This window comes from Neomonachus schauinslandi, chromosome 1 (genome assembly GCF_002201575.2).
Source record: "Neomonachus schauinslandi chromosome 1, ASM220157v2, whole genome shotgun sequence".
NCBI lineage: Eukaryota > Metazoa > Chordata > Mammalia > Carnivora > Phocidae > Neomonachus > Neomonachus schauinslandi.
The window spans coordinates 202485987-202513555 of NC_058403.1; the positions used below are offsets into that span (position 1 = coordinate 202485987).

The window sequence follows — 27569 nt, forward strand, 5'->3', positions numbered from 1 at the left end:
CAGGCAGGACCCTCAGGTGCCCATTTTAGCTCCAAGCACACCCTGGTGGCTGCTTTGTTACACATCCCCAAGGCACCAGGGAAACAGACCCATTTACCCCCGTCAACATGGACAGCTCGTCATTCCACCCAGGACCCGGAAAATACGGCTCACTGATGCTTGGCTCTTAAGTCTCTTCTTTCCTCCCTGGAAGAACTCAGACTCAGGGATGTGAGAGCTCCTGACACACCCTGCATCGGCCGTTCACACTCGGGTCCAGCTGGGCTTGTCCTGAGGCAGGGTTCAGATGCTCTGTCACACCTGCCACTAGATTTTTCTCGTGTCCTTCCCTCCACATCACACGTGCCTGTGTGTGTGACTTAGACGTGTTGATCCTCTGAGGCCCAGAGATCCCGCGTGTCTTCTTCGGCCTCATTACTTTAGCTCCTGGTAGGGCGCCTGCACCCACTAGGTGCTTCATATATGCTGATTGGGCAAATGGATGTGGACCAAAGAGCCTGTTCTAGATTGGGAGGTATAACCACACATGCACATAGAGACACTCACGTGCGTGTGCGTGCACTCAGGCACTGTGCGTGTGTATATGCGTGCACATGGGTATGCATGGGCCACACTTACACACACGCACGTAGGTATGCACACACACACACGGCACACGTGTGCACACACACAGAACTCTATTATGACACTGCGGACCTCAGAGGTGGGACAGAGGGTCAGAAGAAGTGCTTTGCGGAGCAGCAGGTGGAGAGGTCCCTCCCCTCTGGTGCCCGGGGTGGACGCAGCCAGAGAAGCTGCCCTTGAATGCACCTTGGTCCTGAGGGGAAGCTGCCTCCATGGGGAAGTTGGGGGGCTGAAATAAAGAGGGGGCTCCCAGCAAGACAATGGTGAGTAGCTGGTTCTGATTGGAAATGGAAAGGGGGCCTTTCCAGAAGAGCACGGCTTTTGGCGAGGGCTGACGCGGTGGGCGGTGGGACATTCTGGGAGGGCACCCATATTCCAGGCACCACGAGCGGCATCCCGCCCTCTGCAGGTGTACGTGAAGATCTCAGTTCCCAAGGGCATCCGGTTTATCGGGCATCCAGGCAAACGCCATCTGACCAAGAAGATGTGCGTGGCCTCTGGGGAGATGGAGCCCACCTGGGTGGTTCTGTCCTTCAGTGACCTGGGACTCAGTAATGTCACAGGTGAGGTCCCGTGCTGCCTCAGGCATCCCCCCTCTGGGCCACCAAAGGGTCCGCGTGCTGAGCCCAGGCACAGGTGAGGGGTGGGCGGGGCAGTAGATGAGGTCAGGAGGGCAGCTGGGGAAGCAGGCCAGTGGGATGGATCAGGAGGTCAGGACTAATGTAGACGTAGGGGTAGGGCGGGGCGGTCCCCCGGGGTGGGGCCTGAAGCGTCACCTGGAGGGAGCTGAGCTTAGGTGCCACACCAGCCTGGCACACGTATGTGCGCACACAGCTGCACACGCAAACACTTGGGCCGAGGGTGAGGGACGATGCGCCCCTCCCCCCGGGTGGGAACCTGTTCTGACCGAAAGCACTGAGCGCTCAAATCTCCGCAGCCAAGGCCCTCGCTTACGGAGAAACAAGCTGCTGCCGGGATGGGCAGTCCATCAAACACTTGGAGGAGAGTTTCGCTGACAGGCGGGTCCCCGCCGGGAGGGATCACATCAGGCGCAGTGTGATGGTTGAGGTAAGCCCATGTCCTCGCCGAGGGCCCTTGGCCAGGGCCATCAACCATGGGGTGGGGGCCTCGCTGGCCTGTGATCCCCGCCCGGGGCTGGTGCAGCCCCGGTCCTGTTCTCGGTCTGGGGGCAGGTGAGGGGTCTCTGCATCTCCTCGTTAGGGGACTGCAGCATCCGGCCTCCCCTGCCGTGCAGAGTGAGATTTGGTAGAGCGGCCTGGGACAGGCAAGGGCTGCAGGGAAGTGTCCTCTGACCCCCACGTTGACCATCTTAGAGGGCCGTGTGCATCTGTCTCCGACTTCCTATGTGTTCTAGGCAGTTATGGGGATCGTGACCTGATATTTGGAGGGCTGTTGCTGAATGCCTGTGCAGAAAGGACACAGAGCCTAGAGCGGAGGGGCCCAGGGGTTGGGGTCTTACTGACACCCCACCCCACCCCCCGCCCCCGGCTGGGAATCTAGGATCTGCCACTTAGTGTGGGCTGGGCACCTGTCTTGATATTCCGACGCCGCTCCCTAAGTTGGGGCTTCTCACGCTCAGCCCATAGTGTGGGAGGGCCGGAGAGAATGCACACGATCCCTCGGTGCTGGGCGGGCGGCAGCAGTGATGCCCCATCTTGTGGGTGCTGCTTGGACACATCGGAGCCCAGAGCCCTGCTGAGACTCTCACACTACACCGAGGGTGCCCGGCAGCGCCGATGAAGCTCCTCGCAGCCTCCCGAATGTCTGCCCCGGCCCTGTGGCCCAGCTGCAAACAGCTACCCTCCCTCCTGCTGTGGTCCTGGCAGTTCCCACGGCACCTGGAGCCACACGTGCGCCGGGCACAACTCCCGGGGGTGGGCGAGTCATTGCCACAGCGTGGTTGACGGGACATGATGGATTCCTCCGGGACAAGCCTGTTGTCTGATGAGGAATGCCATTTCCATGAGCCAGCAGGATGGGACGGCCTCAACAGGAAGCACGGAGACCCCTGGCAACCCTTGGCTCAGCCTGAGCTTGCTCCCTGGCCCTCAGCCCGCCCTCCTGCGGCCAGGCGAGATGGCAAGCCATCCAGAGCAGCCAGGCCTTGACTTCTTGCCTCCTCCATCTGCGGAAGGAATTTCTCAATGCACAGAGAGGGATCCTCTGTCCCTGGGCCCTTCCTCCCGTTCACGCTGCTCAGCCGTCTGCTCTGTCTGCAGCATCTGCCGGCACAGCTTAGTGCAGGCCATTCTCGGGGCAGGAGGTAACATTTAGGTATCAGAAGACCTGAGATGTCGATGCAAAAAACTGAAGCGTGAACTGGAAAAACGGATTTCTAAAACAGGAGGTGGCAGATGTGTGGCTTGATAAAACAGCAGAATCCTTCTCCCGCTCCCCACCATGGGAGAGCCCTGGGTGCATGGTTGGTTTGCTGGATCGGTTATCTGGTGGACCCTCACGTGACCCTGCCTGCCATCTGCCGGGGAGGAAACTGCAGATGACAGAGGCGTACGGTGGGGAAGCAGATGATGGTTGGGACCTACGGGATCGTGGAGAAGCCAGGCTCCACCATTAGCCCAGGAAACCGGGAGGATAAGGTGGGAGTGTGTGGCAAGCATGACAAATCTAGGAGTAGTTGGTGAGTTGGTTTGACCAGAACCCGGAGAAGGGGAATGAGCCTCTGTTTCCCCCCTTAGGCCTGGGGGGTAGGCAGCCTGGTCCTTCTCCGTGTACATGTGACATTGGCATCACCCTGCAGGGTCCAGACTTGGAGCCACTGCCATGGGAAGGCGGCCGCTCCCCTGGGCGGACTGCCCCTCCAGCACTCAGTTCTCCCCGTCTCTCTGTTTCAGCCGGAAGGAGCCCCCCGTGCGTACACCTACAGTGCTTTCTTCTGTCCCAACGGTGAGTCCCTGCACCCACCCTGCTGAGGACTTTGGCCCTTACCCCCACACTGTCACAGCTCTCCCACTGTGAAGTGGATGCCTGCCCTTCCTGGGCTCAGAAGACACAGAAGCGGAAAACTGAGATGTCCGGGCTGGTGACAACCATGAGCCAGAGTGAGGGCCAGGCATCTGCCACGCAGGAAGGAAGTGCCCACAAACGTAGACTGGAGGCTTCAATGAGAAGAGAGACCGTGGGCACAAATAGGGCTGTCCGCAGGGCCCTGGGGTGAGGAGCCTAGGATCCAGGGAAGGGAGGGCTTAGAGTCACGTCAGGGGAAAGCTGTGGGAAGAAGGCTGACCCAGAATCCTGGGCCCATAGAGAAGATAAGAAATTAAAGCAGGTTCCAGAAGGTGTGGGATTCGGGGTCTGCCTCAATCCCCTGAAATCGACATTATACTTGTACATGATCCATGACAAGGAAATGGGTACAGAGTGCCCAGTGGATGCCTCTACCTTGGTGGGATCAGGGAAATGCTAAGCAGAATGTCTGCCCTCTCCCTGTCCGGTCCCTCCCAGAGGAACCATTTAGCTTGGAGCTCAGGCCTGGCTTGTCACTGGGCAGTCACCCAGCAGGCTTTGGCAGGTGATGGAGCTGAGGATCCGAGCTGGAGTCTCTGGGGGTTGCCATTGCCAAGGCATTCAGCATGACAGGTCCCATAACCCACACAGACCACTCTGGACACAGGCTTCCTCTTGACATGTTTCCCCATTTTTTGTATTAAATAGCAATATGGTACATATATGCTCAAATGATTTTTGACAGGGGTACAAAAGCAATTCAATGAAGGAAGGAGAGCCTTTTCCACAAACGGTGCTGGAGTAATTGGACATCTATTGGCAAAAGCATGAACTTTGACCTAAAGATCCCACTTTATACAAGAATTAACTCAAATGGATTGTGGACTTACATGTCAAACTATAAAATTTTTAGGAAAAAATTTGGGAGAAAAACCTTTGGGATCTAGGGCTAAGTGAAGAGTTTTTAGATATGATACCAAAAAGCATGACCCATAAAAGGAAACTGATGAATGAACCTCATCAAAATTAAAAACTGCTTTGCAAGGGGCACCTGGGTGGCTTAGTCGGTTAAGTGTCTGACTCTTGATCTCAGCTCAGGTCTTGATCTCAGGGTCTTGAGTTCAAACCCCATGCTGGGCTCCATGCTGGGTGTGGAGCCTACTTAAAAGGGGGGAAAAAAAACTGCTTTGCAAAAGATGCTGTTAAGAGGAAGAAATACAAGCTACACACTGGGAGAAAATCTTTCCAAACCCAGATCCAACAAAGAACTAGTATCTAGAATATATAAAGAGCTCTCAAAATTCAACAATAAATAAAACAATCCAATTAGAAAGTGGGAAAAAGGAGGGGCACCTGGTTGGCTCAGTCAGTGGAGCATGCGACTCTTAATTTTGGGGTTGTGAGTTCAAGCCCCATGTTGGGTGTGGAGATTACTTAAAAATAAAATCTTAAAAAAATATATGGGAAAAAGAAATAAACAGTTCACCGAAGAAGATACACAGGTGGCAAATAAGCACATGCAAAGGTGTTCAACATCATTAACCATTAGCAAAATGCAAAATAAAGCACTGTGAGTTATCAATGCATACTTACCAGAATGACTAAAATTAAAAAAAAAAAAAAGTCACCACAATAAAAGATGGCCAGGATGTGGAGAAAAGGGATCATTCATACATAGCTGGTGGGCATTGTAAAATGGTATGGCCACTGCTGGTAGTTTCTTAAAAAGCTACACATGTTCCAAAGAAATTGCACTACGAGGCATTTATCCTAGAGAAATGAAGATTTCTGTTTACACAAAAACCCATAAACAGACATTCATATCAGCTTTATTTGTAATAGCCCCAAACTGGAAATAGGCTAGGTGTCCTTCAGTGGATGAGTGGTTATACAAATTATGGTACATTCATACCTTGGAATGCTATTCATTGGTAAAAAGGGACAAACTATTGATATATGGAGCAACTTAGATGAAGGGGATTGAGTGAAAAAAACTCAATCCCAAAGGGTCCATAAATGATTCCATTTATGGTATTTTTGAAATGACAAAATTTTAGAAATGGAGATCATATTAGTCGTTGCTGAGATGGGGAAGAACGGTGTGGATATGGTGATAAAGGGCAATAGGAGGGATCCTGTACAAATAAAATTGGGGAAATCTGAATAAGATTAATGGATTGTATCAATGTCAATATTCCAATTGTGATACTGTAGTAGAATTTTGAGAGATAGCACTGGGGGAAACTGGGTCAAGAGGACACAGGATCTTTCCATATTGTTTCTTACAGTTGTCTGTGAATCTATAATTATTTTAGTAAAATTTAAATTAAAAACATTTTTCAAAGTGAAACGTGTGGGGCACCTGGGTGACTCAGTCGGTTAAGCGCCCAACTCTTGATTTTGGCTCAGGTCACGATCTCAGGGTCGTGAGATCAAGCTTTGGGATTTTCTCTCCCCATACGCCCCTCCCCACCTCCCTCTCTCTAAAAAAAAAAAAAAGTGATACATATGTACAAATACTGTATGAATGTACTTGTATGAGGTACTTAGAGAAATCAAAATCATAGAGACAGAAAGTAGAATGGTAGGAGCCGGGGGCTGTGGGGAGGGGTTGGTGACTTAGTGTTTAATGGGGATAGAGTTTCAGTTTTGCAAGATGAAAGGAGTTCTGGAGGTGGACAGTGCTGACGTTTGCACAATATGACTGTATTTGATACCACTGAACTGTACATTTAAAAATGTTTAAGATGGCAAACTTTACATTATGTGTATTTTACCACAATAAAAAAAATTGGGGGGCGCCTGGGTGGCTCAGATGGTTGGGCGTCTGCCTTCGGCTCGGGTCATGATCTCGGGGTCCTGGGATCGAGTCCCGCATCGGGCTCCCTGCTCCTTGGGAGCCTGCTTCTCGCTCTGCCTCTCTCTCTCTCATGAATAAATAAATAAAATCTTTAAAAAAAAATTGGGAAAAGAAAAAGCAATACCTATGTATTACAGGGAACTTAGAAAGAAGGAAAAAATATTTCCTCTGGTTCGCATCCATAGATGACCTCTTCTGACATTTTGCTGTATTTGGTTTCATAGGATTGATTGTTGTTTGTTTTAACATAGTTGTAACTCATGAGCTATACAATTTTGTGTTCTGCCTTGCTCATTTAACACATCCCGAGCCCTTTTCCTTGTTATTGTAAAGTCTTTATAAACAGCATTTCAGAACAGTTTCAGTATGTTCTATCAAACGACTGTTCGCAGGGCGCCTGGGTGGCTCAGTCGGTTAAGCGTCTGCCTTCAATTCAGGTCATGATCCCAGGGTCCTGGGACCAAGTCCCGCATCAGGCTCCCTGCTCAGTGGGGAGCCTGCTTCTCCCTCTGCCTGCCACTCCCCTCTGCTTGTGCTCTCTCTCTCTGTCAAATAAATAAATAAAAATCTTAAAACAAAACAACAACAATAACAAAAAACGGCTGCTCCATAATTTGATCATTATGGAATGTTTTGAAACATTGTTGGGCACTTATATATGGTTTCTATTTTTACATCATAATTTATGCTAGGCTGAATATATATTTGTATTCAAAGTAAAATCGGCAGTGTTTTTAACATGTTTATGGAGGTATAATTGACTATAATAACTCACACGTACTTTAAGTGTACAGTTTGGTAAATGTTGGCATATGTGTACATCTGTGAAACCATCACAACTAAGATAATGAAGATTTCCACTAAACCCAAAAGTCATGCTCCCTGTAACTACTCACCCCTGCCTACTCTTGTCACTAGGGAACTACTCACCTTCCTTTCAGTCTCTATAGATTGCTTTGCTCTTTCTAGACTTTTATATAAATGGAATCATATAAAATGTACTCTTTTTATCTGGTTTCTTTCAGCATAAAAATTTTGAGATGCATCCATGTTGTGTGTATCAATAATTCAGTCATTTTAAGGCTGAGTGGGACTCCACTGAATGGATGCATTGCACTTTGTTTATTCATTGACCTGTTGGTGGACATTTGAGTTATTTCCAGTTTGGGGCTATTTCCAATAAAGCTGCTATGAATATTCATGGACAAGTCTTTGTATGGGTAATATGTTTTCCTTTCTCTTGAATCAGTACCTATGAGTGGAGCAGCGAAATCATACAGTAGGTGTGCGTCCAACCTTTTAAGAAATGGTCGCACAGTTTTCCAAAGTGGTAGTACCCTTTTGCATTCCCACCAGCAGGGGGTGAGAGTCACTTCCTTGCTCTCCTCACCCACACTTGGGGTTGTCTGATTAATTTCAGGCATTCTAAAAGGTGTCTGATGGTATCTCATTGTGGTTTTAATGTGCATTTCCATCATTCAAGCATCTCTTCATGTGCCTGTTTACTGCTGGTATATTTTTTTTGGTGAAGTGCCTGTTCAGTTCTTTTAACATTTATTTTAAATTGAGTTTTGGAAGTTTTAAAAAATATATTCTGGATACAAGTCCTTTCCCAGGTAAATGCTTCACAAAGACATTTCTCCCAGTGTGTGACTTGTCTTTTCTTTCTCCTAATAGTGTCTTTCAAAGAGCAGAAGTTTTTCATGTCGATGTGGTCCAGTCAATCAGTCTTTCCTTTTATGGATTATGCTTTTGTTGTATCTAAGAAATCTTTTCCAAATCCTACGTTTTCTCCTCAGAGTTTGTAGTATTAGGTCATACACTTATAAAATGGCTATGAACTATTTCGAGTTGGTATTTGGAGACCATGCAAAGTGTGGTTCGGAGTTCCCCTTTCCTGCTTCTGGGTAACTAGCTGTTCCAGCACCATTGGATGAGACGATTTTCGCTGTTGAATTGCCTTCACACCTTTGTTGCAAATCAGTTGTTCATACACATGTGGGTCCCTTTCTGGACTCCCTACTCTGTTCTGTTGAGCACCTGCCTGTGTTGACATCAGTACCACACTGTTATGATTCCTACAGCTTTTGATTACGTCTCAGTGTCAGAGGTGTGAGTCCTTTGACTTGGTTCTTTATCAAAGTTGTTTTGGCTCTTCTAGATTCTTGATGTTTCTCTATAAATTGTGGAATCAGCTTTGTAATTTCCCCCAGAAGACCCTGCTGTGTTTTGATTGGGATCGCAGCAAATCTGAACATCCGTTTGGGGAATAATGAACGTATTTGCCGTATTGTCTTCTGACCCACGGACACGGTCTAGCTCTCCAGCGATTTGGGTCTTCATTAGTTTCAAGAATCTTTTGCAGTCTCCTGTGCACAGGTCTTTGCACATATTCTGTAGGATTTATCCCTGTGAGCATTTTATCTTTTGTGTGCTCTTGGCAGAGCTGTCATTAAGCCAGCTCCATTTGCTGTCCCCCCGTGATCCTGATTCTAAGCTCTGGGCACAGGCAGGGAGAGGCAGGATGCCTTCAGGGGTGCCTTCAACCCCCTCTCTCCTTCCCTCCATCCAGAGAGAGTCCACATCTCCACACCCAACAAGTATGAGTTCCAGTATGTGCCACGGCCGCTGTGTCTCACCCGTTTTGATGTGGCTGTGCGAGCCCACAATGATGCCCGAGTGGCCTTGTCCCCTGGGCCCCAGGACACAGCAGGCATGATAGAGATCGTCCTGGGGGGGCACCAGAACACCAGGTCCTGGATCTCCACCAGCAAGATGGGCGACCCTGTGGCCAGCACACACACGGCAAAGATCCTGTCCTGGGATGAATTCAGAACATTCTGGATCAGCTGGCATGGCGGGTTCATCCAGGCATGGCCGGGCTGACTGGGGTGGGCATGGGAACCTCCTGCTTCTGGGCATTTGCTACCTCCTGATCTGTGTCCAGCTCTGACAGGGGGCAGGGAGGAGGGAGGGTAAACACAGGGCACTATCTCAGGCTGCTCACAGTCTGCCTGGAGTTGCTTACAGGGGTGTAGGGATCTGAGAGCTGAGGGATGGTGGGTAGCCATGGAGAAGGAAGGTGGATATAAGTAGGTGAAATGGGGGCTGGTGAATTTTAGGGACCAGGCAAAGGGGACATAGAAAAGGAGCAGCTAATACAGCTTTCTAGAGGAGGGACATAGCCAAATGGGGTTTTGAAACATGAATAGGAGTTCACCAGGCAAACTGGGGAGTGGAGGATGTTTCAGGCAGAAGGAATAGCATGTGCAAAGGCCCAGAGACTCCCAGGAGCCCGATGACTTCGGAATCTGTAGATGCCACACTTGTGTCTCTGTTGGCCATTGAAGGGGGTGAGGTGACCTTTAGTTTCTCTGTGACCCCCATAGCCAGTGTCCCTGCTGCCTGAGCACCACTGTGTGCTTCCTTCTGGCATCCAGCATCCTTGGCCTCTTTTTCCAGGTTGGCCATGGTCCAGAGCCTTCCAATGAGTCTGTCATCATGGCCTGGACCCTCCCCAGGCCACCAGAGGTCCGATTCATCGGCTTCTCCACTGGCTGGGGCTCGGTGGGTGAGTTCCGCATCTGGAAGAAGGTGGAGGTGGACGAGAGCTACAGTGAGGCCTTTACCCTGGGAGTCCCGCAGAGCGCCATCCCTGGGTCTGAGCGGGCAGTGGCCTCCGTCATAGGTGCGTCTGCCTTGTAGCCTGGCCCGGGGAGAATGGGGGCAAGGACTCAGGCCAGGGGGCAAGGTGTCCACTCCAGACTCGGTTTCACATCAGCCTCTACTGGGGATCTGTTTCTCCGGGGATTCCAGCCCCATACCCACTCACCCGACAAGCAGCTTCTGGTGATTTCTCTGTGCTGGGGCAGACCCAGAGATGACCCCAACCTTGTCTTTGAGGCATTTCCAGTCTGCCCGAGGTGGGTCCAGACCCAGCCTGTCCAAGCCCTGTGTGAGGCAACCCCAAGGGGCAGGTGGTCAATTCTGTGAGAGCAGTGAGTGTGGGGTGATGTGCAAGAAGGCAGAAAGTCTGGGTGAAGTCAGTGAGGCGCAGGGTGGAAGGTGGGGGTCCTGGTGAGAGGGGCAGACATCCAGAGTGTTTGCTAAGCAGGAGTAAGTGGCTATGACTGGGGGTCTGTAGGATGTGGGTTGTCTCCTATAGCCCAGGTACAAGAGTGGAAAGTGGGGACCGTGTGGTCAACATGGTGTTGGGTGTTGGAAGGATGGAGAAGAGGGGAAGAGGCCCGGAGGGGCACATAGGCCTGAATGCAGGGGTCTTGGGTCTCTCTGACATCAGAGGACAGAAGTCCTGGGGCCCAGACAGGTTAGTGTTTGTAGCCAGATCAGAGGATGTGGGAGTTTGCAATTTCTGAGGCAAGAGATCAAGTGAGAGATGGCCCTAGGGGCGAGTGGCCTGGGTAGTGGCATAGGGGAGCAAGCAGATGGGCAGGGATGGAGACGGGGCAAGGGCCGGGACCTCTGGGCCAGTGCCTATCAGCACAGTGGGATGGAAGGTGGAGAAGAAGCTGGGAAGCCCAGAGGAGGGTGATGAGAAAGTAGGCAGGCTCTGCCATGGATGGAGGCTGCAGGAGCAGTGGCAGCCTCGGTGGGGCAGGAGGAAAGGCCAAGGAAGGAAGGGAAGTGTGACCAGGGAACAGCAGGAGTTCTGGAGGGCCCATCAGCCATGTGTGATGCAGAGAAGCCAAGAAGAGGAATGCAGAGTGCTGAAGGGAGGAAAACACAGGAGAAATTGAAAAGAAAAAAAGAACTGAAAAATATATCAACAATGTCACGTGGGTATGGAAACTTAAAAAAAAAATCTAAATACTCATGATTGAAGAGAAAATCACGTTTCCTACTGGAAATTAGAAAAAATATTTAAAATAGAACCATAATGGCTGGATTGATCAATCAACATTTGTGGGATGCAACCAAAGTTGTAAGAGGAAAATGTATAGCTTTAAATGCACCTGTTTTAAAAGCCACAAAGAAATGAGCATTCAGCATAATGAAGAGGTAGAGAAAGAACACCGAGCTGAGACCAAAGAACACAGAGGGGGTGTGTAGGAGAGTTCCAGTGGGTGGCCACCAAAGCCAGGGCCCCCGGTGGGCTAAGTGGGCATGGGGCGCAGTCGGGTCCCAAAGGGCAGTCAGAGGGTGGGTTGCCGGTGTTAGGCCATAGGCCGCGCTGGCGAAGGCTATCCCTAGGACAGCCACGGCACCATTTGAGGCCGGCCCGCAGCCCAGCCCTCATTTCCTCCCCACCAGGAGACGTCATGGGACCAACCCTGAACCACCTCAGCAACCTCCTGCGGCTGCCCTTTGGCTGCGGAGAGCAAAACATGATCCACTTTGCACCCAACATCTTTGTCCTGAAGTATCTGCAGAAAACCCAGCAGCTCAGCCCCGAGGTGGAGCGAGAGACCACGGACTACCTGGTACAAGGTACCGGGGCTGGGGGGGGTGGGGTGCTGCCCAGGGAGACGGCATGGGGAGGGAGGCAGCCCACGTGCCCGGTATAGCGGATGCGGAGGAAGGGACCCAAGTGGATGAAAGGGGCCACTCGGGGTGGCCCATCTGGTCACTGTCAGCGGAGCCCAGGGTCTGTACAGTTTGGGCATGGCTCTGCATGCTGGGAATCAGCTATGGGGAGAGGAATGGCGTCTTCTAAAAATGTAGATTTTTTTTTTTTTTAACAAGAAGAGCAATATAGGGTGCTTGGGTGGCTCAGTTGTTTAAACGTCTGCCTTCGGCTCAGGTCATCATCCCAGGGTCCTGGGATCGAGCCCCGCATCGGGCTCCCTGCTCAGCGGGGAGCCTGCTTCTTCCTCTCCCTCTGCCGCTCCCCCTGCTTGTGCTTGCTCTCTCTGTCAAATAAATAAATAATCTTTAAAAAAAAAGCAATATAATAGCATTATAAAAAAACATTTAGAGAAGAAAAATAATTCCCTATAATCCCCCCATCCATGTTGGCTCTGAATTTACACTTTCCAGCAACACAGGTTAACGTGGTCGCTCTTGGTGCCTTGTGGTGTGGCATCCTTCAGTGTGTCCCAGCCACACGCTGTGTGTATGCGATTTGTCCCCCGGGCTGTGTGGAGCCGAGTTCCGTTTACCCCCCCCCCCGCCCCACTCCGCGGTGGGACCAGGGGCAGCGTGTCTGATGATGGGCGCTGGAGCAGCATCACATTCAGGGCTTTTAGAATCCGGTTGCCCTGAGGCATCCTGTCCACGTGCTTGGTGAAAACAGCCGAATTTCTGTGGCGCGGGTGTCCAGAGTAAAATTGCCGGGTCTCAGGATGTGCTCATAGTCATTTTCCAGGTTACACGCTTTGTCCCTCACTTACATTTATGGAATACAACGTACTAAACTCTTCTCTTGGACGTGGCGGGGTTATTTCCGGCTTTTTCCTCCCTACATAATGCAGCATTGAATATCTTCAGAAATAAACAATGCGGCACTGAACATCTTCAGAAATAAATAAGACAGCACGGAACAGCCTCAGAAATCACGCGGCACCGAGTATCTTCCATCACCAGGAATCAGATCCTTAGGAAAGGGTACAGCTCCGTGTGTGGAGGGTAGGACCTCTGAGTGCCCTGACCCACCCCCTCTGCATGTCTTGGCCCCATAGGAGGGTCATGGGGAAGTCTGTAGCCTCACCTCTGTCACAGGCACCTGCTGTGTGTCCTCAGATAGGGCCTGTTCTCAGTGCCTCATTTTCCTATCTGTGTAGCAAGGGAATTAAGTCAGTTGATGCCAAGGTCCTGAGGCCTCCTGAGGTGTGCTTCTGGCCTTGGGCTGGAGCTGGAGCGAAGGGGAGGAAGGCGAGGGTTTGACCCAGCTGTGAAGCTGGCGTTCACAGCGGGCAGGTACGTGTACTTCCACCTGTGCTGCCCCAAGTCGCCCTCCCACAACCCCAGACTAATGGTCCTCATTTCCCACATGAGCCACATGAGGCTCCTCAAAGCAGCCAGCCTGAGACCATGCAGGGTGGTGGGGCTTCTGAGACCCCAGGCTCGTCCGGATTGGATTGGCTGGCCAGGGCACTAGGTCCCAGCCAGAGTGAGAGGAGAGCCCACAGGCACCACCTTGGAAATTTCTGCCTTCAAGAAAGACCGGCATGTGCCCGGCTCAGAGGATGTCAGGTCCCTCTCAGATGGGGAAACTGAGGCATGTGAGCGCCTTGATTCCTGAGGCGACTCTGGAGTTCCTGCTTCCTGGCCTGTCAGGGTTCCCAGTAGAAGATCTCCAAAAGCAGTCCTGATGATCCAGAACCATCCGTTCTCAACGGGAAAAGGAAAGCGCAAGAGCTCATGGTGAATGTGGAAACTCTTGAATAGAAAGGCAAAGTCAGGGGTTGCCACGGGCCAAAAATCTGGCTTGATAAAGGCTGACCAGAGACTGCCAGGAACCCCAAGAAGCCCACTCGGTCTGTGGCCAGGGACGCTCAGGTCGCTGAACCCATCTGGGCTCGGGCCTCGAACGCCACCCCCAGTCTGATGACCCCTAGTCATCAACGGCCGCCGGGAGCTCCCCTGAGCAGCCAGACCCCGTGCCCTTCAGCCAGTGGGCATTCCAGACTCTACAAGCTTCCCATCAAGCCCCCTCCCCCGGTTTTCTGCCAGGCTTGCTGGTGTTCGTTTCCTGGGGCCGCCGGCACAGGGGCAGGCTCCCTGGAGTGCGCTTCACAGGCAGGGCGTTTCTTTCTCCTGTGTCTGAGTCTGTTTCTGCATCTCTTCTCTTCTGAGGATACCAGTCATTGGATCCAGGTCCCACCTTATTCCAGGACGATCTCATCTGGAGATCTTCAGCATGATCACAACTGCAAAGACCCTTCTTCCCTCATAAGGTCCCATTTTGGGTTCCTCTCCAGACCCTACAGACCACCCACTACATATGTCCCCTCACAGCCCTCCCTGGCTCGCCTGGCCCATGCCCCCCCTGCTGCCCTCACAATAAGGCCAAACACCCAGTGTGGCCCGAGTGGCCGCCTCACCTCCCTCCCCTGGCCCCTTGCTCTTCTGCTCTGGCTCTTCTGGTGCCTTCTGCTCTCTGAGCACACCAGGCTCTCGTGGACTAGTCCCCACCCCTGGGGACAGAGGGTGCTGCCTCGAGATGGGGCAGGTCCCTGACCACCCAGGCGTGAGTGAGGGCCTGTGTGTGACCAGGAGTGACAGAGAGGTGATGTCAGGAAATGAGAGGAACAAAGTAGAGCTTTCAGGGGCGCCTGGGTGGCTCAGATGGTTAAGCGTCTGCCTTCGGCTCAGGTCATGTCCCAGGGTCCTGGGATCGAGTCCCGCATCGGGCTCCCTGCTCAGTGCAGAGCCTGCTTCTCCCTCTCCCTCTGCCACTCCCTCTGCTTGTGCTCTTCTGTCTATCTCTCTGTCAAATAAATAAATTAAAAAAAAAAAAAAAAAGAGCTTTCAGCCACACCCTTTCAGGGTCTCCAGAGGGGGGGTGTGGGGCAGTTTCCAGACTCCAGATGTGGGTGGCGGTGGTTTCGGCGACCCTGGATGTGAGTGTTGCATCATGGGGGGGGGGATCGCAGGGACGTTCCCAGGACGCTGACCCCTCCGCTTGCTCCGCAGGCTACCAGCGGCAGCTGACCTACAGGCACCAGGACGGCTCCTACAGTGCATTCGGGGAGCGGGACGCATCAGGGAGCATGTGGTGAGTCCCCACTTCGGGGGCACGGCCACGGGGGCTCTCCCACCCGAAGCCGCAGCCCCCCATGCCACGCCGAAAGGCCAGGACGCTCGGGGCCAGATCCCCAGGGTGACAGAGACAGCCATGGTCCCGGCCCCCCGGCATTCAGAAAGCTGGATGTGGGCAGCTTGCTGGGCTCTGGGTGTGGCGATGGCGGGGGTGGCAGGGACAGGGACTATTTCTCGTAGTTAGTCTTTCTCCTGTTGTCGCCGCACGGCCCGGAACGGAGCCCTTGCTCTCCAGCCTCTCAGGAGCAGGTCCTGGATGCTCTGAGGCCTCTTCAGAGCCCACTGGACCCCAAAACAGGGGTGACCCCGAGTAGGAGGGAACGGGAGAGGCCCTACCACCACCGGGAGGCTGAGGTCGGGGGAGCGTGTGGGCAGAGCAGCCTGGAGTCCGGTTTCCCTTGCAAGCGGCTGCCTTTGGCTTTCGGGGCGACCAGGCCAGGAGGGCTGCGCACCCCTGGGTCTTGCTCCCCGGGAGCCTCAGAGCAGGGCAGTTTGCGTGATTGTGGATTTGCCATATCCACCTTGGGGCTTGCAGGGACCGTGGGGCACCCCAGCTTCTGTCCCCAGATGGCGTTTCTCTCCCCGTGCGCAGGGGGCTGTGGGCATGAAAACTGCCCTCCTCGTCCTGAAGCTGACCCAGAGCGTCCACCGCACAGCAGCATGGCCAGGGCCCACGGGCACAGCGACATAGCTGGCTGAGGGTCCCCCCCCCCGTGTGCAGTGTTGCTTACTCGGCCCCGGAGGGCCGACCTGCCCAGAGAGAGTGTGGGGATGCACAGTGCCCAGGACTCGGGCTCCGCGTGGCCCCGCGGCCCGGCGGCCTGCGCATGCGTACGGCGTTGGGCCCCTCCCTCTGGGGCGTGGCCGGGCTGATGGAGGCGCCCCAAAGGCAGGAGAAACGATGGGTTTGGGGGTCCGGGAGGGAGAGTGGCCGGGACGAGCAGACTCCTGGGGAGGGTGCATGCAGCCTTGGAGTTATGGGCTATTTCACATTTTGGCGATTCACCGCAACAGAGCCTTGATTTTCTTTCTCTTAACTTCTTTCTGTGGGTGCGGTGAAGTACACATAACATACAATTTATCATCTTCACCATTTTTAAGTGTCCAGTCCAGTGACATTCAGTATATTCACACTCTTGTGCCGCCGTCACCGCTGTCCGTCCCCAGAACTCTTTTTTTTTTTTAAAAGATTTTATTTATTTATTTGAGAGAGAGAGAATGAGAGACAGAGAGCACGAGAGGGAGGAGGGTCAGAGGGAGAAGCAGGCTCCCCGCTGAGCAGGGAGCCCGATGCGGGACTCGATCCCGGGACTCCAGGATCATGACCTGAGCCGAAGGCAGTCGCTTAACCAACTGAGCCACCCAGGCGCCCCCCAGAACTCTTTTTAATCTTGTAAATCTGAAACTCTGTCTATTACATACGGACTCCCCCCCCCTCCAGCTCCCCGGCACCCCCGTTCTAGTTTCTGTCCCTGTGAATTTGGTCCCTCCCGGGACCTCCGGTGAGTGCAATCATAGCTTCCTTTTCTGCGCGGCTTGCTTCACGGCTCACAGTGTGCTCGAGGTTCGCGCCGTGCTGGAGCAGGGTCAGTGTTGCTCCCCCTGAAGGCCGAATAACATCCCAGTGTGTGGAGGCACCCCGTTTTGTGAATCTCTTCATCAGTCTAGACACTCAGGTCATCCCATGTTTCAGCTGCTGTGATAGAGAGCGGTGAACAGGGGTGTACAAGTATCTCTTCGCGACCCTGCTTCCGATTCCCGAGGGGATGTTCCCAGGAGTGGAATCGCGGGACCCCATGGGAGCTCGGCCTCTAACTTGGCCAGGAACCGCCCGGCTGGCTTTTTACAGCTGCTGCGCGCGGGTTTACACTCCCACAGCCGCGCACAGGGGCTCCCGGTCTGCGCCGCCTCGCCGCAACTGTTGGTTTCTGCCGCTTGGACAGTAGCCGCCTGGTGGGGGTGGGTGGGGGAGCCACTTGATATTGAAGAGCGGGGCCTGCCCCTGCGTCCTGTTGCTCGTCCTTCTCGGCTCCTTGCATTCCATCCAGTGGTTCTCCTGCGTTGATTTTTCACCCCCTCATTCATCCCTTGGGCCCATCAGCTCTCACTCAGGTGCACCGTGATGCAGCGGGGGGTGGGGGGGGGGGGGGAGGTGGGGGGGTGGACAAGGCACAGGTTGCAAAGCCAAGGATGGACACCTGTGACACAGAGGTGGGCTGTGGGGAGGCCAGTTGGGGGTCCTGGGAGTCCAGAGAGGCCCATCTCAGAGTGGGGGCGCCCAAGAAGCTTCCTCTGGGGAGAGACACGTGGGCGGAGCGTTGAGAGACAAGCAGTACCTCATTCTGTGTAGACAGGACGGAAACACGACATGACCAGTGCCTGGATGGGGTAGCTGAGGTAGTGGGTTGGTGGAAGGTTTTCCACTGCAAGCCACAGAAATGTGGCTGAAAGGCAATTCTAAATGTCAGTTCACACCACAAGGCTGGGGCGGCTACAGGATGGGCCAGTCTGGCAGCCTGCAATGCATTGCCCCCCCACCCCCGCCCACCAGGTTCTTTCCTTTGGTCCCTTGTGGGCTCTCTCAGCACTGTGGCTCCTCCCCTCATGGTGGCAAAATTGCAACAGCTGCTCCCAGCATCACCTCATGTGCCCATTCAAAAGTCATTCTCAGGCCCAAGGACTGAAATGCCCCTAACTGTGGCTGGCTAGAGCCATAGAGGGGACCAGGCATCTAAGTTATCTGGCTGCAGGTTCCCGAGAAAGATGAGATTTCTCTGCAAGGCTGGGATCCCTTGGGGATTGGCGGTGGAGGGGCAACAAGAAAGGTCTTCTGCACGTGGCAGGGGGAGGCAGGGCTGAACCATCTCACAGGAAGGCCTTGAGCGCCAGGGTGGGAGGGTCCATGCAGGGAGGCTGGCCTCTGTCATTGGGCCCTGCTGGGTGCCCACACACTTCCTGGAGCCCTCACAGCAGCCCTGCGAGGGCACTCTGGCCCCTCCCATGTTACAGGTGAGGAAGCAGAGACCCGGGGCCGTGCGGGGAGCATGCACAGTTCCTCAGGGGGCATACGGGAGGTGACCTTCTCTGCACAACCGCCCCCAGCCCATGGCCCCCCCAGTCCCTGCCTCATCCTATTTCAGGCTCACAGCCTTTGTCCTGAAGTCCTTTGCCCAGGCGCGCAGCTTCATCTTCATCGACCCCCAGGAGCTGGCGGCTGCCAAGGGCTGGATCGTCCGGCAGCAGCGGGTGGATGGCTCCTTCCCGGCCGTGGGCAGGATCCTGAACAAGGACATCCAGGTGAGCGGCCCCTCGGCCCCCTTCTGGCACCTTAGCCCTGCCCTGCCTGCTCTCCGCTGCTGTCTGGGGCCAGTAAGGGGTCGGGGGCAGTCCCCTCCGGCTCAGGGTGAGGCTCGAGAGTCCTCTTGCAGGGTGGGATCCACGGCACAGTCCCGCTGACGGCCTACGTGGTGGCTGCGCTCCTGGAGACGGGCACGGCCTCGGAGGTGAGCACAGGGTGGCCTAGGGAGCTGTGGGTGGCTTTCCCCTGCAGGCCAGGCCAGCCATCCTCTGGCAGGCTTTATTTCTTCCTTGATGCCCTCCTTCCACTCTTTCTCATGCTTTTCAGTGGTCCCAGGATGTCCACCCTCTTGTAGCCTGAGCAGAGGATTGAGAGATTCCTGTGATAATTGTGGGGGGCCTAAGGGAGCTGTATCCTGAGATCTCCCAGGACTATCTGATGCCCCCAGTCCCTGTTTGGGGAATCATTTGGGGCTAGAGCAGGTTCCTGGCTGGTCAGGGAGTCCTATGCAAAAACTTGGGAAAGTTTTTGGGAGAAGGGTCTAGAACCTTCATTTACAGTTGGTACTGGAACCAGTCAAGGTTGAGGTGTCCCGGGGGACTCGGGAGCAATTGTTGCTTTTGTGAAACAGGAGTGGGGGAAGCACGTTCCCTGCAGTGAGGGTGTCCATAGTGGATCTCAGCCCTGGGGGTAGGGACCCCACCATTCCTAACATCTGTGTCTGTTCTACATCCTCTGATGATGAATTGTGAGTTATCTTAATGGCGTGGCTCCATCAGTGCCCACGTTGGTCATTTGCTAAATTCATTAATGCTTCTCATCACTCATTTTTTCCCACTTAACCAATATTACTGGGCAGCTTCTCTGAATCAAGCTGTCACTGGACTCAGTTTCTGTGCTCCAGGGGCTCACATTGGGGTTGGGAGGGGGGAAGTGTGATCAGGGTTGGTGGGCTTCCTGGAGGAGGTGACCACTGAGGTGAGGCCTAGAGGATGAGGTGGGCTTGGGCAGGGGGTCTTGGAAGCCAGCCTGGTGATGGGGTAGGTGGGACAGGGTGGTCAGGGCTCTGCCGACTTCCCCCAGAACGTCTCCGAGTTGATCTGCTGTGCTCAGACCTCATTTGGAAAAAGTTGGCACCAGCATAAAGGGGACGGGGTTCTGAAAGCCAGGTCTGCAGGCTGTGGGAGCCCCAGAGGGAGGCAAAATGAGAGTCTGTGAGCCATCCAGCGCTCTCCCTAGGCGTGCCCTGGGAATCTGTGGGTGGGCAGGTGGGTGGGGGAGCAGAGCAGCCTCCCAGGGCTCCACTTCCCCCTGAACCCCACCCTGCAGGAGGAGAGGAGCGCCATTGCCAGAGCGCGGCACTTCCTGGAGTCCAGTGCGCCCTTGGCCGTGGACCCCTACAGCAGCGCCCTGACCACCTACGCGCTGACCCTGCTCCGCAGCCTGGCAGCCCCTGCGGCGCTGCGGAAGCTCCGCAGCCTGGCCATCACGCAGGGTAGGGGGCCCCCACAGTGCACCCCAGTAGACAGCTCATGGACACATGCTTGGCACTAAGGAGGCACCCTTTGCTCGCTCTCTTTTGTTTGTTACTCATTGTCGCATCTCCTAGTGCCTCCATTTGATGAAGTGGCTTGAGCCCGAGGGTCATTTTTCTCCCTTGTGAAATAGGGGGTAGCTACCCCTGCCCCAGGGAGGGCCCCCCGCCCTCCATCGCTGGGTGAGCCTTGCAAAGCCTTTTCCATCTTCAGGATGTCGGTCTCCGCATTGGCAAAATGACTACCCACTATGTTTGGGGAGCCCCGGTCGCAGAGACTTCTCAGACTGAGCCCCCTCTCCTCCCACCTCCAGTCCTCATCGCACTCCCCACTCCCCACCTTCCCCAGCAGCTTCTCAGCTTATGATGTCACCTGAAGAATGCTTTTATTGCTAGGAAGAAAAGAAAAAAATTAAGTAAAATCCTAAAACCACCCAATTGGATGACCGTGTCTAGGAGTACCTACTTGGGCAGGGAGTGCCGATTTCTCTGTGGTCTGAGGGCCTTTTGCACCTCACATGAGCTCAGAATCCTCGGAGCCTTTGCAAATGGCAAGTGGCTTCCTTGGTCCTAAGTGGGGACAGCTGGAACCCCATCAGGGCCCCGTCAGGAGGGAGGCCATTGATGTCTACCAGGGATGCCAGAGGGACGGGGTCTGTCACGGAGTTGCAGATTGGAGACCCTTCTTGCCCCAGCCCTCTGCCCTGGCACCCTCCTCCCCTGGGGTCCACCACCCTCGCCCCCCCTCCCCCCCCCGATGTCTCTTCTTGAGACCATATGCACTGACCCTCCCCACGGGATGCCAGGCTGCACACTGAACTGGGTCGTGGCCCCTGACCTGTCCTGGCCCTGCAGATGGGGTCACCCACTGGAGCCTGACGGGTTCCCGGGACGTGGACAAGGATGCATTCCTGAGCTTCAGCGATGGGGTCTCTCGGTCAGGTACTGGCCCCCTGCTTTGGGTGCTGGGTGCTGGGTCCCAGCATCGAAAGGCCCCAGCCAGCCTCGTCCGTTGCAGTGGTCTCGGCCGAGGTGGAAATGACAGCCTATGCCCTGCTGACCTACACCCTCCTGGGTGACGTGGCCACTGCCCTGCCCGTGGTGAAATGGCTGTCCCAGCAGCGGAACGCGCTTGGGGGCTTCTCCTCCACTCAGGTGAGTTGAGCAGGGCCAGAGGAAGGGGCTCAGGTCCCAGCAGGGTCACTGGGGTCCAGGCTCGGGGCTCAGAGCTTGCCAGGAAGCCACCGCCTACTTCAAGTCCCAGGGCGGCTCCTGGGGGACAAGGAGTCCAGGGGAAGGCAGGGGGTGGAGCCTGAGGGACAGACGCACCAGGCTCTGGGACAGGCACGCAGCCTCTGCCTCTGCGGAGGTGCCTGCCCATTCTCGGGGGCCCCCAGACTGTGGATGTCTGCACCAGATTCACTCTGCCTCCCAGCCACATGGGTCCCTGGCCTTCAGAGAGGGTCCACGCCTGGTGCCTCCGGTCTGGGCCGGACCTCCCAGGATGGGGGCAGGGAGCCTGCCGGCTGACCCGTCCCTGGGGCTTCCAGTGCCTCCTCATCTATCCCCAGGACACCTGTGTGGCTCTGCAGGCCTTGGCAGAGTATGCCATCTTGTCCTATGCTGGCGGCATCAACCTCACCGTCTCCCTGGCCTCCACCAACTTGGACTACCAGGAGACCTTCGAACTGCACAGGGCCAACCAGAAGGTTCTGCAGACAGCGGCGGTGTGTATTCCTGGGCCAGGGCTTGGGGGCCCCTCCCCGCTGCCGGCCCACCCTGGCGTGTCTGCGGAGGGCGTCATGGTGTCCTGTCTCTTTCAGATCCCCAGCCTCCCCACGGGGCTGTTTGTGAGCGCCAAGGGTGAAGGCTGCTGCCTGATGCAGGTGGGGCTGTGGGGACATCGTGTGCTCACTGGGGGCGCCCAGAGGGGCAGGCTGGGGGCTGCAAGCTCAACGGCGGGCCAGGCTGAGTGGGGCGGATGTGTGTGGCTGAGAGAGACCCTGGGGCAGACCGTCTGCCCCCCGTAATGCAGCCCAGCCTGCCCAAGGCAGGTGGCCATGCCTCCTCTCGGGTGTAGGGGCTCCTCCCAAGAAAGTCCATCTGACCCTCAATCCAGTGGTCTCTGACCATAAGCAGATGCCCTCCCCCACCCCCGGAGTTGGCCCAGTGCCTCATGTTTAGTCTCCCTGTGGCTGCCTGGACCAGGATGCCCCGCCTGGGCGCCCTCCCTCAGCCCCTGGACCAGGATGCCTCAGCCTTGCCCTCCCTGCAGCCCCTCCGTCACCCTCCCTGGGATTTAGCTGCGCTCTGGGCTGGGGCAGGCTGGTCTTGTGGGCTCTGGCTGGAGGTCAGAGCACAAGTCTGCCTGGAGACCCTGGAAGCCTCGGCTTCCCCATCTCTAAAACGGGAGCCCAGACAACACAGTGGCTAGGTGGGAGAGGCCTGGAGGCTGTGGGACCTGGGCTTGACATGCGTGAAAAGGGGATGACGGTTGGACCTACACTCGCTGGGGCTGTTGCAGGGCTAAATGAAGTAACAGTAGTCCCCACGTCTGTCGCCGATGCCCCACTTTTGTCATCGTTCTGACCATGCCGCTGCCTCTCCCCTCCCCCACCCCGGGTTCCCTAAGCCTCGGTCCTCCACACCCCCCAGATTGATGTCACCTATCACGTGCCGGACCCTGTGGCCAAACCAGCCTTCCAGCTTCTTGTGAGCCTCCAGGAGCCAGAGGCTGAGCCGCGGCGGACCCCCGCTCCCGCCTCCTCCGCTGATGACGACGACCCGGCGGCCGACCAGCATCACCAGGAGTACCAGGTGACTCTGGAGGTGTGCACCAGGTAAGGCCACCTCCCTGCTGGCCGACACCCCTGCCTGGGCCTACGAGGAGGGTCATATCAGAGGAGCACGGCCTCCCGGAACCAGGGCACTGAGCAGGTGCTCAATCTGAGCCTGTGGATTGTGAGGCTGTCGGTTGGAATGCGGGGTCACGCCTCTGGCCCCTGCTGCATTTCCCACTGCGGGGGCTGGACCAGCCCTGGTGGTTCCTGTTATGGTTGCAAGATACCTCAGCAAGAACCATCAGGGAACTTTGAGGGACAAGGATTGTTACTTACTGCTCCTGGAGGTTACCGGGCACGCCCAGGGCCACACAGCGAGGTCACAGGTAGAGAGAAAGTCTGGACCTGGGTAGGGCTTTGCCTTTTATGGGGGCACAGGGTGGGGGCTTTGGGTTTCGCCAGTCCCCTCTTATTGGCAAATTTAAAAAGATAAGCGCAGGAATGAGGGAGCGAGAAGGGAAAGGTGGGTCGGTTATCTCAGTGACCCGGGGTTTTCTAAAAGGGGAATTTCATGGGGGGGGGGCTCCTGGCTCCTTGTCTAGCTGTTTATCTGTAACTGTGTCACAGTCAGCAATATGTTGATCCAAGATGGGTATCTTTGAAATGGATGCTTTTGCAATCAAATGCTTACTGTCAGGCACTTAGACTGCAGATGGTTTTTGAAATGAGGAGGGAGATGGAAGCTTCCAGATGGATGCAGGAGACCCCAGTGGTAGGTGAGGCAGGTGGCCCAGGTGGGGACAGCTGTTGGTGGCCCCTGCCTGATGCACCAGACGCAGGCCTCTGGGTTCCCTGACGGTGACCCCGGGACCAGGCCACAGAGGGTCCTCAGGGGAGGTGCAGGCAGCTGCCCTCACAGGATGCTCGTTGCCTTGGTGATGGTTTGGGAGCCCAAAGGTGGATGGTTGTCATGGCATCCAAAGCCCATCCTACGCCGCCCTCCTATGCCATGACCTTCAACCTGCCATCAACTGAGATAGGGGGAGCAGGAAGCCGCCGGGCTGGCCCCAACTCTCTGGCTCCATGAGGCCTGCTGGGGACATCTTTGTTCCTCTCTTAGATGTGTCAGAAAGAACCACTGTGTACCATCCAGATATGGGCGTGCTCAGGCCGCACCCCCACAGGAAGCCTCCCCAGTGGCCGTGGCCCCCATGACCCTTGGGCCCACAGTCTGCAGGTCCCTCTGTGAAGGTCAGCCACCCTCCTTGTCACCAGCACTTGGAGGGCCTGGCATGGAGCAGGCCCCAGAGGCCAATATGCACACCCCATGTCACAGAAGGGGACACGGAGGGCTGGCCTTGGGGAGTGACTGGGGATTCCCAGTCACCAGGGCTCCCGTGGCCCCATGGACCTGCTTCCTGTGCTGGGGACATAGCATGGGGTTCAGGGCAAGCACGACCCAGAGTCAGTAGGCCTGGGTCAGGCCCCGAACCCTCGGCAAAGCCCTCTCCTTATGGTCTTAGAGTCTCAGCTGTGAAATGGGCTGACCGGTGGCCCGGCCAGCCGTGTTTGTACAGATGGGCCACCCAGCCAGGCCCAGGGTGGGCTCCCCCAGGACTTCATTCGTGGGGATTGTGGCTGTCAGAGGGGGCCATGAATTCCGCCATGGGGCTTGAGCTCGAGGGCCTATCTCTCCTCTCATTGGAAGGTGGCTGCATGCAGGGTCCTCCAATATGGCTGTCCTGGAGGTGCCCCTACTCTCGGGCTTCCGGGTGGACATCGAGAGCCTGGAGCAGGTGAGGTGGCGCCGGCAGGCAGGAGCCAGGCGGGGTCTCTAGCTGACCGCCCTGTCCGGGTTGCAAATTCCCAGCCCTTCATAATTTTTTTTTTCTTTCTGGGCAGAGTTGGTGCTTCGGGGCTGGCCACCTGCTGAGGGGCAGGTGGGAAGGGGTGGGATCCAGGTGGTGGAGGAGGGATTCAGCAAATGTGGATGTGCTGTAGGGACAACGTGGGGTGCCATAGGGTAGCCTCAGCCTTGGTTCTCCAGAAACCTGCACTGCCCTCAAACTCAAGAGATACCAGTCCCACATCCCTTTTGTGTGCGGGAGGCACACAAAGGGGGGGTGCTATCTTGCCCAAAGCTGGAGGAGGTCTGCAGTGTGGGGAGGATGGAGAAGGAAAGGCAGGCCAGTCCCGGGGGTGGGCAATCAGGGAGGCTTCGCCGAGCACCAGGGTAAGGAGAAGGGCCCGCACAAAGACCTTGGGTTTATGTATCAAAAATTGTGACTTCCCAGGCTGGATGGTGGCTGAATGTTGCAGTTGAGATAAAAGGAGATGGCAGGGCTCAGCTGGGCACCTCAGGTGCCACAGGGAGGCCTAGCGTAGGGCTGGGGCTGGATCGAGGGAGGCTGTAGGAAGGGAAGGGGAGGGAAGGCAGGAGCTCGGGGGTAGGGGTAACCAGCCTCACATACCCTCTCCCGGGTGCTGGGTGGGCTGGCAGGGCCTGGGTAGCCTTGACCGCCATCCCCTGGCCCTGGCCCTGGCCCTGGCCTGTGGGGACTTGCTGGATGACCACAGGCAAGTCGCCAGCCTCTGGGGCCTTGCCCACCTCCCACTGACCAGTGAAGGCCCCGCAGAGACCGGGGAGGAAGCAAGCACTGGGGACAGAGGGGCTGGGTGGACCCTGACCTCTGGCTTTCTCGTCAGCTGCTCTTTGACAAGCATTTCACGCTGAAGAGGTACGAGGTGGCCGGACGCAGAGTCCTCTTCTACTTTGATGAGGTACTGTCACTGGGGCGGGGGCGGGGGCGGGGCTGTCAGGGCCCAGGGCAGTTCCTGCAACCCTCTCATCATGAAAAAGAAACGGGGACAACCAGTCCAGGCAGAGCTGGTGCAGCTGGTGGCTTAGTGCCCCAGGCAGCTCACTTGGGTGGGAAAAGTTGGGAGGGGATGGAACAGTGTTCAGGCATAAAAAGGAATGTGGCGCCGGTGCGTGTAGATGAACCTGGAAAACGTGCGGAATGGAAGAAGCCTGATACAAAAGGCTTCATGGTGCATAATCCCATGTACACGAAATGCCCAGAACAGGTAAATCCATAGAGACACACAGCAGATTAGTGGTGGCCAGGGACTGGGGGAGGGGGGAGAGGGAGGGCGTGGGGAGTGAAAGACCAGCAGAGAGATTTTTCCAGGTAGGATGGAAGGACCCACGGGATTGAGTGGAACCAGGTTTTTGTGTTTCACACGTCCTGGGTACCCCGAAATCCGCCAGTTCGGGGCCCAGGCTTTGAGGCATAGCAGAGCGTAGGGGCGGTAGCTCATCCCTGAACCCAGTGGCCCCAGGCAGGCCTGAGCCCTTCTGCTAACCCCGCAGATCCCCAGCCGGTGCCTGACCTGCGTGCGGTTCCGGGCGCTGCGTGAGCATGTGGTGGGCAGGACGTCCGCGCTGCCCGTCTCTGTGTACGACTACTACGAGCCTGGTAGGCCCGCACCCACCCGCACCCCCGGCTCAGTTCCTCACCTGGTCACCCCATCACTTGGTCACTCTTCCCTTCCTCGTCCCGCAGCCTTCGAAGCCACGCGCTTCTACAACGTCAGTGCCCGAAGTCCGCTTGCCCAGGAGCTGTGCGCGGGGCCCGCGTGCAACGAGGTGGAGCGCGCCCGGGCTCAGGGCCCCGGTGAGTGCGCTGCCTCCCCTACCACCGGCCACCCGGACCGTCCTCTTGGAGCTCAGATCAGAGCAGGGAAGCGGGGTCTCTAGGCAGAGGACGACAGCTTGGTAAAGGCAGGAGGACGGAACTCGGTCAAGGGCGCACACTTTGGGGATATGGCCGAGCGGGATGCTGGCCGGCGGTGAGGAGGGGCGGGGCCAAGCGGGCTGTGGGCGGGCAGTGATGAGGGGCGGGGCCGAGGGGTGTGGGCGGGCAGCGGGAAGGGGCGGGGCCGAGCGGGGTGCACGTGAGATTGGAGAGAGGATACCGCCGATTGGGGTGGGAGGGCGCCCAGAGCAGGACCGGTGGTGCCCCCTCCTCCACAAACCAGCGGTGTAGGAACTGCAGGGCCCTGGCCATGAACTCGGACAGTGGCCACAGCACAGGTCTGGACGGGGCTGGAGTGTCCTTCAGGGCCCTTTTCTTTATTTTTTAAACATTTTGAAGTAGGTTTATATTGCTTTTGTTGATAACTTCTATTTGTTTTCGTAATAGTAGGCAAATTCCACCAGGTCAGGGCTCAGGGACTCCCAGTAACTGTCGCGCACCCGTTCCTACCCTGGGGAAGGTCGTCCCTACCCCCAGGGACTTTTCCCCAACTCCAGGCCTGGTGGGAGGCGCCGGCCAGGTGGGGGTTGGGGTCCCGAAGACCCGGCCGACTTCGCTTCGCCCCCAGGCTGGTCCCCGGGCGCGCGGGGTCCTGCGGCCGCCCCGGAGGAGGGGGCGAAGATTGCGCGCTGTGGCTGCGCCCGCTACTGTAGCGCCGGCGGGGACCCGGTGTGCGGCTCCGACGGAGTCGTCTACACCAGCGCCTGCCACCTACAGGAGGCTGCTTGCCTAGGCCGCGCGAGATTGGAGCCCGCGCCCCCTAGCCACTGTGCCCTCGGTGAGGAGGACCCACCTTGGGTCTGGCCTCTGGGATCCCAGCTCCCCCTGGACATAGTGCATTGCCCTATCTTCTTCATCACCTCTCCCTCCTATCACCTCCTCCCCATCACCTCCTCCCCCTCCTCCCCATCACCTCCTCCCCATCACCTCCTCCCCCTCCTCCCCATCA

At 56.2% G+C, this 27569-nt stretch overlaps 1 protein-coding gene across 1 annotated transcript in view; it reads left to right on the forward strand.

Annotated features, from left to right (window-relative positions):
• Positions 1–27569, forward strand: part of CPAMD8 (C3 and PZP like alpha-2-macroglobulin domain containing 8) — a 72591-nt gene that overhangs the window by 44272 nt on the left and 750 nt on the right. The window contains exons 21-40 of the mRNA XM_021683204.2: positions 1034–1187; positions 1562–1692; positions 3498–3549; positions 9042–9340; positions 9932–10157; positions 11741–11917; positions 15065–15146; positions 18331–18487; positions 18619–18693; positions 19818–19983; positions 20878–20964; positions 21041–21177; positions 21594–21749; positions 21846–21908; positions 22678–22862; positions 24511–24598; positions 25509–25583; positions 26176–26281; positions 26369–26479; positions 27189–27398. Of these exons, the coding sequence (XP_021538879.1) occupies positions 1034–1187; positions 1562–1692; positions 3498–3549; positions 9042–9340; positions 9932–10157; positions 11741–11917; positions 15065–15146; positions 18331–18487; positions 18619–18693; positions 19818–19983; positions 20878–20964; positions 21041–21177; positions 21594–21749; positions 21846–21908; positions 22678–22862; positions 24511–24598; positions 25509–25583; positions 26176–26281; positions 26369–26479; positions 27189–27398 (2737 nt within the window). The remainder of the gene's footprint in view (positions 1–1033; positions 1188–1561; positions 1693–3497; positions 3550–9041; positions 9341–9931; positions 10158–11740; positions 11918–15064; positions 15147–18330; positions 18488–18618; positions 18694–19817; positions 19984–20877; positions 20965–21040; positions 21178–21593; positions 21750–21845; positions 21909–22677; positions 22863–24510; positions 24599–25508; positions 25584–26175; positions 26282–26368; positions 26480–27188; positions 27399–27569) is intronic.